The 16,242-nt window shown below is 42.7% G+C and overlaps 1 protein-coding gene across 3 annotated transcripts in view; it reads left to right on the forward strand.

The window, feature by feature from the left end:
* The window catches only part of CRACDL (CRACD like), a 44,139-nt gene that overhangs the window by 24,931 nt on the left and 2,966 nt on the right, over positions 1-16,242 (forward strand). For all 3 annotated transcript variants that reach the window (XM_053455163.1, XM_053455164.1, XM_053455165.1), the window contains exons 3-10: positions 7,732-7,897; positions 9,266-9,401; positions 9,672-9,821; positions 10,262-10,330; positions 10,821-11,045; positions 11,571-13,086; positions 14,382-14,566; positions 15,946-16,090. In XM_053455163.1, the coding sequence (XP_053311138.1) occupies positions 7,732-7,897; positions 9,266-9,401; positions 9,672-9,821; positions 10,262-10,330; positions 10,821-11,045; positions 11,571-13,086; positions 14,382-14,566; positions 15,946-16,090 (2,592 nt within the window). The remainder of the gene's footprint in view (positions 1-7,731; positions 7,898-9,265; positions 9,402-9,671; positions 9,822-10,261; positions 10,331-10,820; positions 11,046-11,570; positions 13,087-14,381; positions 14,567-15,945; positions 16,091-16,242) is intronic.

The following is a 16,242-nucleotide window of genomic DNA, read 5'->3' on the forward strand; positions in this document are numbered from 1 at the left end:
CCTGACCCCGGCTCTCCCTGCTACTACGTTTACCTCTGGCATCCTGACCTTGGCTATCCTACCCGACTACGTGTACCTCTGGCATTCCGACCTTGGCTATCCAACCCGACTACGTGTACCTCTGACCACTCGTGCTTACAGCCACACCACCAAGTGCCCTGTTACCCTCACCAGGCCCCTTGCGTGTGTTCTGTTCTGAGCAAGTGTGTTCCAGTCCTGCATATCGGATTCCTTCTGGTAAGACCAATCTTACAGAATAACTGAGCCCCGACATGGAATCCGCAGGAATTTCGGATGCTCTTGCAGCAATCGCTGGACAGATTACTGCACTTACTCGCTCCTTCCAGGACCTCCAAGCCAGCCATGCGCATATGCAGCATCAGCTTCATGAACTTCAAACTAACCCTCCTGGCCCTGGGGAACCATCTCCTGCTCCCGCTCCACTTCCACCAATGGAGGGGGCCTTTGCTGCTGCTGCTACTCCGGAACCCAAGGCTATTCTTCCCGAGCGCTTCTCAGGAGACAGAGCTAGTTATCGTACCTTCATGACGTCCTGCCAAATCCTGTTCTCTCTCCAACCCAGAACCTACGCCTCCGATCATGTGAAGGTACGAACTGTGATTTCTCTACTATCAGGGGAACCACAGATCTGGGCTCACCATCTACTACGCACCAATAATCCAGTCCTGAACTCATGGGCCGAGTTCAGTCACGCTATGGACACTTTATTTGACGATCCTTTTCGCACTACCTCTGCTCATGCTGCCATACGTGCTTTACGTCAAGGGAAGAGGCCAGTAGAGGAATACGTGACGGAATTCCGAAGCTTGGCCATGGAAAGCAAGTGGAACGAACCAGCACTGTTAGATCAGTTCCGTCTGGGTTTGGCTGAGGGATTGAAGGATGAACTGGCTCGCGTGGGCATTCCTGATTCCTTAGAAGACCTCATACACCTGGTCATACAGCTTGACCGCAGATTTCGGGAACGACGCCTGGAACGCGCAGCTTCAGCCATTCCTACCCCGAGACGCCACTTCCCTCCTACGGTTCATACTGCTCCTACGGTTCCTACCGGTCCTCCTCTCCAGTTTCCAGCGATCATGCCCCCTCCAGAAGAACCTATGCAGATCGGAGTGGCACGTGGCCCACTATCAGAAGCCGAGAAGGCCCGTCGTCGGAGGAACAATCTGTGTCTATACTGTGGTGAACCAGGACATCTGATATCTACCTGTCCACGACGCCCTCCCAGGGGTAAGCCTGCACATGATAAAGTTTGCCTTAGTTCCTTCCCTAAGGGCGGTTCTCCTCACCTGTACATCTCCTTGTTTTTACAGTGGATCAATAATTCTACCACCGTTTCTGCTATCATTGATTCTGGAGCCAGCAGTTGCTTCATGGACCAGGACTTTGCCAAGCAACTGCATATACCAACTTTAATTAAACCGGCTCCTATACATATACAAGTGGTCGACGGGTCTCCCCTGTCTACTGGACCCGTTACACACGAAACATCACCACTTCATGCTCTATTGGGGAATAATCATACGGAATACTTGAACTTTGACCTTATTCCGTCACCCATGTTTCCAGTAATTCTTGGCCTACCCTGGCTAAGACTCCATAATCCTACAATTGATTGGTCCAAGGGGACCCTCTCCTTCCAATCCCTGTTTTGCCGCAATCAATGCCGGACAGACCACCCTACACTCCTATTGCTTCCTGATTGTTCGCCTCCTCCTCCTGATCCACGTATTCCTAAACAATATGCAGAGTTCCGTGATGTTTTTGACAAGAAGGGAGCCGATACACTTCCTCCCCAAAGGACTTATGACTGTCCCATTGATCTCCTCCCTGGCGCTCCCATCCCATTCGGCAGGATATTCCCATTATCAGAACCTGAATTACAGCACCTTAAGGACTATATCCAAGAAAATATAGCTAAAGGGTTCATCCGACCGTCCACTTCTCCAGCAGGCGCAGGAATCTTTTTTGTAGAAAAAAAAGATGGGAGTCTGCGACCATGTGTAGACTATCGGGAACTAAATAAGATCACCATTAAAAACAGATACCCGTTACCTCTCATTCCTGAACTCCTGGATCGACTCAAAACTGCGCGGATCTTTTCCAAGATTGATCTCCGAGGGGCTTATAATTTGGTCCGCATACGTAAAGGAGACGAGTGGAAGACCGCCTTCCGAAGTCGATATGGACATTTCGAATATCTCGTCATGCCCTTTGGGCTCTGCAATGCCCCTGCTACCTTCCAACATTTTTTAAATGACGTCTTTCGGGATTATCTGGATGTTTTTATGGTGGTCTATCTGGACGATATCCTCATATTCTCGTCAAACCTGTCCGATCACCGCGACCAGGTCAAAATGGTTCTCGGCCGTCTACGCACACATCACCTTTATGCGAAGCTGGAGAAATGCCAATTTGAAGCTGATCAGGTAGAATTCCTGGGATTCATCATTACACCTGGAAACCTACAGATGGATCCTAAAAAGGTGTCAGCTATCTTGGAGTGGCCAGTACCTTCTGATAAAAAAGGAGTTCAACGTTTTATTGGCTTTGCGAACTACTATCGCAAATTTATTAGAAACTTCTCTCATGTTATCGCACCCATCACCAAGTTGACTCGTCAATACTCCCGTTTTGCCTGGACACCGGAAGCGCAGAATGCGTTCGACGCTCTCAAACAACACTTCACCACTGCTCCCATCCTTATTCAACCCATGGTGGCGGAACCGTTCCATTTGGAGGTGGATGCTTCGGATCTTGCGGTAGGAGCAGTTCTGTCCCAACGACATGGGGAGAAACAAAATTTGCATCCTGTGGCCTACTACTCGCGTAAACTCACCCCGGCCGAGATGAACTATAGTGTGGGGGACAGAGAACTACTGGCCATCAAACAGGCTCTGGACACCTGGCGTCATCTGCTGGAAGGGACTCAACATCCAGTAACGGTATATACCGACCACCGGAACCTGGAGTATCTTCGCTCCGCACGGCGACTATGCCCCAGGCAGGCTCGGTGGGCTCTCTTCTTCACAAGATTCAACCTACATATTACGTATCGCCCTGGATCCCGCAATACCAAAGCAGACGCCTTGTCTCGGTTACCTACTGTATCGAGTTGTCCCGAGACTCAACCGGATACTATTCTTCCTTCCAGTCTCTTCCTCACACATCAACCATCTCTCATGGACTTTATTCGCTCCTTATCCCGCAGAACCGTAGTTCCGAGAACTAATCCTCCTGTTCGTCGTACCCAAAACTTATTATACTACCGTGATAAGATATTTGTACCGACCCCGGCCCGTTTAAAGGTTCTACAAGCATGCCACGATTCTCTCCTCTCCGGACATGGGGGCATTAAAAAGACTACAGACCTCGTTCGACGTCAATTCTGGTGGCCTTCGCTAGACCAAGATGTGACCTCGTTTGTCCGTTCATGTACCACCTGCGCTCGTACCAAGACCCTACGTAGAAAACCAACGGGCCTTCTCCGCCCATTACCTATTCCTTCGGTTCCCTGGTCTAAAATCTCTATGGACTTTATTGTCGATCTACCACCTTCCAAGAAACACGACACAATTATGGTGGTGATCGATAGATTCACCAAAATGGCACATTTTATTCCCACAATTGGCATTCCTTCCGCTTCCACCACAGCCACCTTGTTCCTGGATACAGTGTTCCGGCTTCATGGATTACCACGAACTATCACTTCAGACCGTGGAGTACAATTCACATCTCGTTTCTGGAAGGTGTTCTGCCGCAAGCTGCACATTCGTCCCACTCTGTCCACGGCCTTTCATCCACAAACCAACGGTCAGACCGAGCGTCTCAATCAAATATTAGAGCATTACTTAAGATGTTACACCACGCACCTTCAGAATGATTGGCTCCAATTTCTCCCTTCCGCAGAATTCACCTACAACAATCAAACACAGCGATCTATAAAGATGTCTCCATTCTTCGCAAACTATGGTTACCACCCTATTATGATTCCAGGTCTGCCAACCGAACCTACGATTTCCGGGACCTCGGATCGAGTCACCGTGCTAACAAGACAATTTCAAGTCCTGAAGCAAAACTTAATCAAGGCCAGAAAGGCCTACAAATTATATGCAGATCGCCATCGTTCCAGTCCCCCTACTTACCATTGTGGCGACAAAGTTTGGCTGTCCACCAGTCATTTGCGTTTACAGATCCCTTCCAAGAAACTGGGACCTAAGTTCATTGGCCCATACAGTATCACGAAAATCATCAACCCAGTGACAGTGCAATTGAAACTTCCCTCTACCTGTCGGATTCATCCGGTTTTCCACGTGTCGCTAGTCAAACCTTGGGTGGCCAATCCTTTTCCCGACCGGGTACCTCCTCCTCCTGCACCAGTGGTCATCGACGGGGTTGAAGAATACGTGGTACAAAAAGTGGTAGATTCCAGGATCCGTCGAGGGCACCTAGAATACCTTATACAATGGAAGGGATATAGCCCAGAAGAAAGGACCTGGGAACCGGCAAGTCAAGTTCATGCTCCATTATGTGTTCAGAAGTTTCATAAACTGCATCCTCTCAAGCCAGGCCATCCTCGCCCCCGGAGGTCGCGTCTTGCGGGGGGATCCTGTAAGGCACCTACCTTAATCAGCTCCCGGCCGTCCTCTTCTCTCCCCCGGCAGAAACGCCGGCACCGCAGACTGGAACATGAAGCAGCCGCTCGCGCACGCGGCCGCTTCATGAATATTTATGAAGCTGACCGCCGGCTGGATTCCGCTGCGTCGCTATGGCGACGCAGGACGCGATCACGTCCCGGACGTCGGGGAACGCCCCCCCGGGCTATTTAAACCTCGAGCACAGTACACACAGTGCTCAGTTATACTGGTTCTGTCCGGATTACGTGAGCTCCCCCGTACCCTATATATATACATATATATTTACCTTGTTCCTGATCTCCCGGTATCCGACCCTGGTCTACTAAACGGCTTCCTGTGTTTCTCTGGTTTCCTGACCCCGGCTCTCCCTGCTACTACGTTTACCTCTGGCATCCTGACCTTGGCTATCCTACCCGACTACGTGTACCTCTGGCATTCCGACCTTGGCTATCCAACCCGACTACGTGTACCTCTGACCACTCGTGCTTACAGCCACACCACCAAGTGCCCTGTTACCCTCACCAGGCCCCTTGCGTGTGTTCTGTTCTGAGCAAGTGTGTTCCAGTCCTGCATATCGGATTCCTTCTGGTAAGACCAATCTTACATTCCCTCTGTGTTGCTCGCACTCTGTGCAACTTCTCTTTTACCGCCCAGGGGAAGCTGGAACACTTCGTGATGTGACGCTGCTGGGTTCCAGCATCCTCTTGGTGGTACAAAAGACTGATATAGCGCCCTGGTGGCCTTGGCAGAGCCAGACCAAATGGCCAAATGGTCCCCATCCCTGATATAGGGGCAAATTGGTCATGTGACAGAATCACAATATTTTTGCCTAGGTATATCATTATCATATCATTAGTGAGGTCCAGAGGTGGCTATTATTTGCAGGATAGTCTAATTGCGTTAAAAGCAATGCAATATCATTGATTTAGCTCCATGGTAAGCAATACGCCAATGTTCAGACTAGATAGGACTTTACCAAGATTAGGCTACTTTGATATAGTGGTTGGCTACACAATATATAGCCATGTTGTGTGATGGACACAAACTTCTGTGCACTTCATCTCGGTTAGTCAACTAAGTTGCTGTTCTGAACTTCGAGCTGTATTAGAGAGTCTTGTTCTCAAGCTCAAAATTCAGTTCCATGGAACCTCCTCTTTAAAGAGCAAAACAACTCTCTGGGTTTAATTATTACAGAGGGAGCTTGCAGGAGTGTCGACGTTTCACCAACACTGTAGAATTTCCAACCGCAGCGAGCTTCTGCTGCAGGGCAAGCCTTGAATTACTAGTTGCATTATGTGGGGTCAGCTCAGCACTTCTTGTGGAGAAAGTTAGCCAGAGATGGCCCTTTAATGATGCACAATTCAGTAAATTGCAACCAAAAATCCTAGTAATTGCCATTCAGTAAATAAAAACATATAAACCCCCTAAATCTATTTATTCTGGCTGAATTTGTGCATCACAGCAAGCAGAGTTCCAGAGATTGTGTATCGCTGCTAATTATGCTGTAAACAGTATATTCATTTAATCCGTGTTATCCTCCTTTCCATTTGTCTTGTATAATTGCCATTGTGGTTTAACAATCCATTTATTTAGGATCTGTGTATCAAGCACATCATCTTTACTTTATGATTATTAGGAATATTTGAAGAATGATAATGGAGAGTAATTGGATTAGATAAAACACAGCATCCTGAATCAGTTTTGGTTTAATTAGTGCTAGCATTACCTATTAGTTCAGCTGGCGCCACCATTTTACTTCTATTATTTAATTAGTTGGAATTAAAAAAAAAAAAATGATTTGATTAGACAATTATGAGATGAACAAAAACTGCAGATGTACAGCACAACAGAAGTTCTTTATTCCCAATTCCTGATTTCATATGGTTTTCATATGAATCTTCACATAATTAAGAAAAAATAACCAAAAACTATCAAACTTACAGCCATAAAAATGGGGTTTACATTACAATAAACAGAATATCATCTGGGTACCATGGACATCATACATACATACATGCACAATTCTACATTGGAGTTGAAAGAGACCTACTTCACCTGAGGTGTCAGCTTTCCTAAGCTTGGACAAACAGTTGACTACTTCTGTCCAATGGTATCAGCAGGGGTCTGCAATGTCTAATTAACCATCAATGCTTTTTAGTTTAGGCAAAAAGGACGACTAACTGTAATTGGAGTTGATTTTATGGCTCCTTAGTGCTCATGCAGATGTCCTTTCTCCTTGCTGTTCTTTCTCACACGGTCACAGTGTGATGGACATAGTATTTGCATAGTGTCTGCACACAGAGCTTGTTGGGTCTTACACCACTGTCCATTCAGAAAAGGATGCGCCATCACCGACCTGTTCGAGTCATAAAAATACTTGTTGGGCAGTTTTTAATTCAAAGCTCTGTTGGAATGCGTTGTTGTGTCCGGTTGTTGTGCAGTATACTCTACATTGTGGGTGTTGGCTGATGCCAATGTAGGCTTCCCTCACGGTGTTGTTAAAGTAACCTGAAGCTCTTTTGTTGTCTTTGATGCAATAAACTATTTTTGTTCTTTAAGAGCATATGTTGATAAGTTGTTTCGGGATTTAACCTAGTTTACTCACATAAGGTATTTTCTGTCCGCTTAAACTACCAAAGATCGTTCTGATTTTTTTAGGGCAGAGAAACAAGTTTATCTGACATTTAGTTGTGCCAATAGTAATAATAATAAAGTATTTTATTACAGCTGATACCTTTTTATTGGGCTAGCATAGAAAACTTCAGATGGAAGAAGAAGCTTACGTAACTTTCTCTTTGTATGTTGTCTCAACAAATGGTTTCAACTTCAACCAAAGATATCGTATTTATACTCTAACAAAGGCAGACAATACATGTGTATGGAAATAAGAGGACAAAAGAACCAGGGCATGGTAGTGTTGGATCTCCCTTTATCCTTAGCGTTATGTGTTGGATATGAAAAGCATTACTTTGTTTGCCCATTGTCAGCACAGAATTTTTTTTCTATGATGAAGAAATGTATTGTGTGGAAACATAATGATTTTCTGATTGTTTGTTCTGCTGCTTTTTTTTAGCAAAAAGAAAATTCAATCTTAAATCCTTTAAAAAGTTCTTTGGCATAAAGAAAAGGAAAGAAACATTGCCATCCCTGGGGAGCAGCGGACTGAAACAGAGCCAATCCGTCAGTGATGTCACTATGCCAGGCTCGCATTTGGATTATGATTCTGAGGATGAAATAGAGTAAGATGTGGTTCATGTAATATGCATCTAGCCTTGTTAGTAGTCTCAAATCATTGGAACTTACTTTACAAATCCATCATCAAAGATGGTTGAGGAACACAATTTGCTGGAGCTAATAATAGCATCAGATGACTATTTGGTCATGTGATTTACAGAATCCTTCCTTGTAAACCAGTATGGACATCCTGTTTATTACATCAACTGATTTATTTAATAATCACCTAGATTTAAATGAGCAGTCATGTCCTTTGTTCAGACTCTCTCTCCCCCCCCCCCCCTCTCTCTCTCTCTCTCTCGGTTACATGCAGGGGTCTTTTTTTTTTTTTTTTTTCGACGTACAATCATACTTTTTTTTTTTTTATCTCTTCATATTACATATCGATTTGCCGAGTATTGTTAATCTTTCAGACTGCACACAAGCCTTCTCTTTACATGCATAGTGTGTCTGATCTCTACTTTTTACACATACATTTTGCCAGTTAAGGGAAAGATAGGTACTGATAAATGTCCAAATTCTGAGTCAATTATAATGTAAAAACTGACAGTGGTAGGTTGTTGCCATATAAACTGAAAGACCTTCTACCTTGTTGAAGCATACCATCTCATCTAGAACTACCCTGTCACTGATACGACCACCACACTACCTCTCACCCTTTCTCTGTGCCTTATGTTTTTCACCCCGTTCCCTCAAGAGTGTAAGCTTGCGAGCAGGGCTCTCTCCACCTAATGCACCGGTTTGTCTTAGTCTGTCAATTCTAGTCTTGTTATATCCCTTGAATATATGTATTGTAAGGAGGGCTGCATCAATAAAAGATAACTATAATATTAAATAAAATAGATTTGTTAAAGGTTTATATTCTTAACATTCTAAAGGGTGTAATTCATATTTTGCCTAAATGAAAAAGCAGTAGCAGGGGAAAGGGGTGCTTTCGTTGTACACTTTGGAAATGATGATATTGTATGAAGAAGCATGTTAAGCTGGCTAGTATGGGGAGATGTAACAACATCATGTATACTTTTCAGGTTTCAAATAATTAAAGAGACTTGGTAGAATGTTTTTAGACTTGGCAACAACCCTGTCTGCAGTTAGTCACACAGCAATCCCTACAGGAGGGACTGAAGTACCAAACCCCATTACACTCAAGACCTAGTTCCAGAGGAACCATTTGTTGACTCTGTAGTTAGACCACAATGCTTAGCATCATCAAACCTTTCAAAATGTATTTAAAAGAAACACTGACAGCCTTAAGTTGCAGCAAGAAAAGTGAAAGAATCATGGGTTTCCTAATAAGCATGTGCTGTTCCCCAATGTTATTATTTGAAGCGTTCTTTTCCCATTAGCAAAGGTAATGAGTTATCTCATTCTAGGTCCGCTGCTGGAGTATTGGGAAGCAGAGCCGTGTCCCATGACAGCATTTTTATTCCCGAGATGGTGCAGGATCCTGGCAGACCTGCAAGAGTATTTTCCCAGGGAAATGTGTCGGATAATATTAAAGCCCTGCAGGTACAGTGTTTCATATAATGAAGTTTGGCAATTGTGTCCCTAAAGCTGCCTACATGTTTAATAATAACATTTTGAAATTGTGCAATATTAAAAATCCCAATTCTATCAAATGTTCTCTCTTTTAAATGTTTTATCTGTATAAAGTAGAGTAAGTCACAAGTAGTTAGTTTGAAAGAGTGGGATTTGAATTAACATTACATTAATTAAATAATTACACTACAATAATTAAAAATTATTGAGATGCCAGAACCACTTCTTATTTTCACGTAGGCAAAGGTTCAGGCAAACATAAGAACTGGGCCGAAACCTTTTGGAATCCTCGGTAAGCGAATTGACGATGCAGGGGCCAGCTCTGAAGATGATGGATTACCAAGAAGTCCTCCAGAAATGTCTTTGATGCATGATGCTGTAAAGACAAGGGTAAGTACATTATAATGAGGTTTCAGGATTCAATTACTACCGAAACAGAGGTTAAAAGGCTTGTGAATTGTGAATGACCACTCACAATTTTCAGATCTCCCCATTTTAAAACCCTCTTTCCAACTGCTCTCCCAGGATAACATTCTGATGAAAGACCGTGATTATCCTGGGCCTATATGAATATCGAGGACATACATACATCATCAAAAAGTTACATCATATTTAAGTTATATTAGTTACAAAATGAAATAAGTCCTCCGATATAACCGAAAGCTCAATTTGTATTTTACCATAATTAGATGTGCTTTCTCAGTTGTAGTAGTATAAAAAAAAAATGGTTAAAACCATCTGTTGTACTTTCTTCCACTTGAGGAATCCTGTAGGATTTTACGTAGCCTGTTTAATCCATTTCATTAACTTGTTTCTGTTCCACTCCACAGTTCTCTGATAATAGTAAAAACATGAGCTCTCTCAGTTTAGCAGGAACAGGGAGTGAAGAAGATGAGCAGGTACCATTTTATGTTATATTTGTTTTATAATGAACAGTCATGTTTGTGTGTCTCCTTTTTCCCAATGATTTTCCATGCATTGTATGTTCCGACGGGATGTGAGACAGGAATGTCCCCAGGCAGCAATCTGACCAACTTTAGGGATTGTATATTTGCAGAGGGACTATTATTAAAGTGGGGACGGGTCAAATCTTGTTAACACTTGGAACTTAATTTTGTATTAGATGGATTTATGGATTTGATTTCTTTGATAATCGACAGTCAGTCCTACTGTCCTATTCATTTCAGGATCTACACTTTGTTACCTTTCGAAGGTGTACATTGTATTCTTACTTTGTTTGTGGTTTTAGTGATCTTGTAATCAGTAATTTATCTTTTTTAATGACATACCGGTTATACATTTATCTTGTCAAGCGTTTCCAGTCAAGGTAGAAAGTTTTTATACAGTATATACATCTGTGTGGTTGATTTATTTTTCCTCTTTTTAAAGATCTCATCTGGACATTCGTCAAGACCTCTTTCTCCCGAGGAATACCAGTTACATGATGCCAATAGGACATCCATTGAAAGAATAGATGGCCGCTGTATTTCTCCATCAGCAGATTTTGACACTCCAGCGTTTTTATCATCCTTCTTGGACAGCTCTGCTGCAAAACACAGGCTTTCAGTGAAGCCAAGAAATCAAAGGACAAGCAGGAACAGAAGGCCTTCTGTGGTAATTCATGTATTTATTTTATTACCAATATGCGTATTTTATGAGCACATGGACTTGTAATACATCACATGCCTTCATATAGCCTTGACAGATGCCAGGTCGTAAGTAGATAGGGTAAGTAAAATAACAATGATCTAAATATAACATTTCAGGCTCTCCTGAGAATTGTAAAACGTCTAGGTGATAAATCTTTGTGTGGCGAGAAATGTCTCATTGTTGTGTTATTTTTATTATACATTTCGAGACTTTACAAGCTGACTTAAGACTATTGAATTGCTTAGGAAAGGAAGAGTTTTCTCATTACAGCGAATGATCTTTATTTCTAATATTGAAGCAGACCGCCTGTTTTATGTATGTGAATAAACTTCCGCAGCTGTTGCCGGACCTATTTCCCTATTAGAATCTGTGAGTTGTATTCCAGAATAGGTGTGGGGGGTTGCAGTATGGTCACCTTTGATGTACATTCGTCTTAGCTAAGCAGGGATTTGAGTTGGACAAAAATAAATATGTCTCTTTTATTTTCAGGTTCTCAAGGGAGAATCTCTTGTGGATCTGACCTCCACCGAGGAAGAGCCTGAATTGGACGAGGAAACAACAGAAGCATCTACAGAAAAGTCTGTTGATATATCTGCTGAATTGGATAAGTCTAGAAGAGTTAGTGCTCTGGATTCACATCCCTCAAACAATGCCCGTTCTCTGCCAGTGGAAAAAAAGGAAAATAAGATAGTAATAGTAGAAGGTTTTCAAACTATGGAAGAACAAGTGCAGCTCAAATCAAGTGAGCTTAAACCACTCCGCACGCCATGCATTGATGTCATAGATCATCCTGATATTAAAGTGGAAGGAACTACAAAGGTTGAAAATGACTTTGTGGAGAGGTTCCATAATAAACAAGCTAAAAATGCACCTAGACAGTTGAGTATTGGAGATGGTGGTTTGGAATTAGTATTAGAAGAAAAAACGCCATGTAAAAAGGATAAACATCTTACATCATCATTAAGTGGCAATGAAAAAAACATTTTGAAATATAACACGATAGCAACAGAAAAGCAAGGCTTTGTTCTTGAAACACCCCCTGTCCATGAGCCAGTTGTAGCACAGTCAAAGACTGATCAATTAGGACATCCACTGGACTCCTTGCGAAATAGCAGAAGCCATTCACAGACTTCTCAGTCTCCCTTAAGTGTTGATTTCTCTTCTTCTCATCATGACCAACGCACCCAGGAGCACCCTGATAAAGAAAACCATAGTTTAATTGGGAACATAGATAAAAAAATAGAAAAGCCAACTTCAGATAGTAATACACAGAGAAAGTTTTCTGTTTCTTCAGCCTGGGAAAGGCCAAGGGGTGGTAGTTTTTCCCTGAAAGCAAGTGTTGAGGCTGAAGCAGTAAAAAACATGAAATTATCTCTTCCCAAGACAGGTATGTCCTTAAGTGAAAAAGTGAAAGAAGATCCAAAACCTCCTGGCACTCGTACTGAAACCAAAATGAGTACTTGGAAAAAGGAGACATTGACTGACTTGGATAGTGTGTCTGCTGAGAAAGTAGCCCTTGGGAACATTACTCCAGCCCAGAGCTCTATACTAGCTGCCAGTGACCTCTCTGCAAGTACAGACTCACAGACAGGCAGTGAGGACAAGAATCCATTTTTTGTGAAGTTAAGATCAACTTCCCTGTCACTAAGGTACAGAGATGAAATGAAGCCAGAATCAAGCAGAGTGAATAGACATAGTGCTGAACTCAGACAGGAAAAAGCAGGACAGCTAACCTTGTCCAAGAATGATTCCACAGAACCCACAAAAGCAGATTTTGACTCGAAAAATGAAAACCCAAAAAGCAAAACGAATGTCAATGAATTGACACATGTAAAACCACCTTTACCCAAAAAGCCAGTTTTACAAAACATAACTGTTGTTGACGACGACACTAATAAAGAAGCCTCAGTAAGTGTGTCAAGCCATGAACGGACAGCAAAATCTCCAGAGACCAAGACTGAAAACGTGGCCTCAGAACGAAGGCCAAGTTTGCAAAAAGGAATGGGTAAGATTCATATGAATTGTGGGTTATGTGGAAGCCAGGCTGACATGTCTGCTAAAGGAATGAATGTTTCTGTTTTTGGAATTATTGCTCATATAAGAATTATGTATGTCCTCAAGACAGAAGTTGTGCCTGGAATGACCACTTTTATTTTTGAGTGTTAGTACATATTAAATAAAGAATATGCCAATAGATGTAGTTGTCTGACACTAAGACTTGGACTGAGATTAAAGTATTGATGTAATATCCCAAAAATCTGTGTCTTAAATGTGCACAATGCATGCTAATGCAGTCTATGGAGGTTGTGGTAGGTTGGCATAGCCTCCATGGTGTAAATGGGCCAGTTGGAAAGATCAAAGATCTCCTCTCTTACCAGCTCATTGAGCTGCTTGACATTGGGGGGCTGATCACCCGAGTATCAAATGCCCCCCTTGGACCTGCTGACATAGGCCACTATACATCACTGAGTTTAACTTGATAACTTGTTTTCTATGCGCTGGATCAGAATTCCATCTAATATACTGAGCTGTGCCTGTGTCATGATATAACCTCTAGTATATGTGATCTAGTGTACAAAACTGATTATTGATTTGGGAGTCCCTTCTCTTTTAATGCTAGAGCGTTAATGAGATACGGCTTTTTTGTGTCTTCAAAAACAACCCGTCCTATCTACCAATAGCATACACAGCAACTAAAAGCAGAAGGCTTAAATCTATATGAGAAGTTTGTTTAACATTTAATACATTTCATATAATAATTATATTTCAGTAATGGCTTAGTTTCCATTAGTGTTGTATATTACACTTATAGAACATACAGACATTCTGAAGATGTCTATAACCTGCAGACCACTAGTCGGACAACAATGATTTTGTACATATACATGATGCAGCCTCTGAAAGTACAGGCAAAGTTGTGCATACCTAATTAACATAGGTAAAAAGCCAACATATTTAAACACAAGTTTAGTGAATGACAATTTACTGTGGTAAATATGGTATGTTAATGAAATGCAATACCTACAAAGGACATCATTTTATGGGACTGCTATAAATATTGTATAAGTGTATTGGCTATCGAAGAGGACAATTGTTATTTCATGTTTAGAGATTGCTGGGATTTTGCTTTACTGAGAGGGTGGTAGATAAATGAAACAGCCTCCCTTCAGAAGGGGTGGACTAGATGGTCCATATGGTTCTTATCCTCTATTAAAATCAATGTTTCTATTACAGCATTTTGTATTTTATTATTACGGTAAAAAGTTGTTGTTCTAAATGTGTTTTTTATATACTTACCAGAGAAAAGCACTCCTCCGATGGCTGTAACAGAGCCTGTCAAGAGCGTGGAAAGAGGAGGACAGCCATCCTGGGTATCCATGGCATTGCAGAAGCAGAGGGGATTAAAGGAGGAGCAGAACCCTGTAGAAGACAAGTCCGTGCATCAGGAGCCTGAAAAACAGATGAAGGACAAGGGCGTGATAGAGGTGTGTCCATTCAACTATCTTCACATTTCCTGTTGTACTGTGTTGTGTCACCTGGACACACAATGTAATCATATTGTAGGTTAGCAATAGAGATTAAAGTGAAATTGCATTACACAGTGGAGTTTATTCACCGAAGTGGAAGTTCGGAGTCTCAGCTTACCAAGCCTCCCATGGAATAGAAGCTTGGTGGTACCGGTATAATGCATAGTTAGATTATAGAGATTTTTTGAATGCCACCTCACTACTTGAAGAATGCATTATGCAGGGCCAGCTCAGCCTTTTTTTATCAGCAAAAGCTCATTGGGGTTTGTTTTTTTAATTATACACGAGGAAAGATAAGACCTGTGTATAAAGGTCTTTTGTTATGTACATTTTGATACTATGGTAAGAAGCAGGGCCTGCCTTAGGGGTGTGCGACCATGGCAACAGGGGCGCCGTCCGGGACTTTGTTTGGTTTTCGTTTGTTTTTTTTCCTTTATTTTTTTTTAACTTTATTTAACATCCTCCATGTTAAATAAAGTTAAAAAAAAATTAAGGAAAAAAAACAAACGAAAAACAAACAAAGTGTTGTTTCCAAAAAAAACCCTGTGTTTTCATTTAAGATCCCCGGGCAGGGGCGACGAGCGGTTGCTCGTGAAGTTTTCAGCAACCGCTCGGCGCACCTCGCTCTCTGTGACTCCGTCGAGGTGCCGGCGTTTCGTGCTGAGCGCCGGAATTATTCTGGCGCTTAGCTGTGAAGCGTGCACCGCAGCAGAGCGGGAAGACTGACGCCTCCTGCTCCCACCGCAGGACTCCGACAACAAGGTAAGTAAGGATAGGGGATAGATAGTGATAAGGGGCAGGGGGGGTAGATAGTGATAAGGGGCAGGGGGGAAGGCAGTGATAAGGGGCAGGGGGGGAAGGCAGTGATAAGGGGCAGGGGGGGAAGGCAGTGATAAGGGGCAGGGGGAAGGCAGTGATAAGGGGCAGGGGGGAAGGCAGTGATAAGGGGCAGGGGGGAAGGCAGTGATAAGGGGCAGGGGGGGAAGGCAGTGAGAAGGGGCGGGGGGGAAGGCAGTGAGAAGGGGTGGGGGGGAAGGCAGTGAGAAGGGGTGGGGTGAAGGCAGTGAGAAGGGGTGGGGGGGAGGCAGTGAGAAGGGGCAGAGGTGGTAGATAGTGAGAAGGGGTGCCGGAGGAGTAGTCCGCCAGAACACTTAAGGCTGGCTGTGGTAAGAAGTTTATATAAACCTTTTGAATCCCCTCTTTTTGTGTTTATATAATGTTAATATGCAAATAAATTATATGAATGTGGATGCAGGGCCAGCCATAAACTGAATAAACAAATTGATTACTATTGTTTTTGAGAAAATTCAAGTGTTGTGATGTTATAATATTTACAGACTAACATAAAGCAGCAAAGTGACTTGCTAACGAACAAAACAACAAACACTGCTACAGATATTCCTGACTCCTGTGGACAAGAAACCAAAGCTGAATTAAAAGACCAGCGACCGAGAGCAAACACATTGTCACAACCTACACATGGTGAGAAAACCGCCTTTACTTCATTTCTATATAGTAATATGAAGATAGTCTTTATGTCAGCGTTAGCCACTCTCGTCACTGTAAATCAATGGTCACTATCATAAAAATATTGAAAAAGGTGAAAACCATTCAAAGTGATGAAAACTATTAAA

The sequence above is a fragment of the Spea bombifrons genome, chromosome 2, assembly GCF_027358695.1.
Source record: "Spea bombifrons isolate aSpeBom1 chromosome 2, aSpeBom1.2.pri, whole genome shotgun sequence".
Classification (NCBI taxonomy): domain Eukaryota; kingdom Metazoa; phylum Chordata; class Amphibia; order Anura; family Pelobatidae; genus Spea; species Spea bombifrons.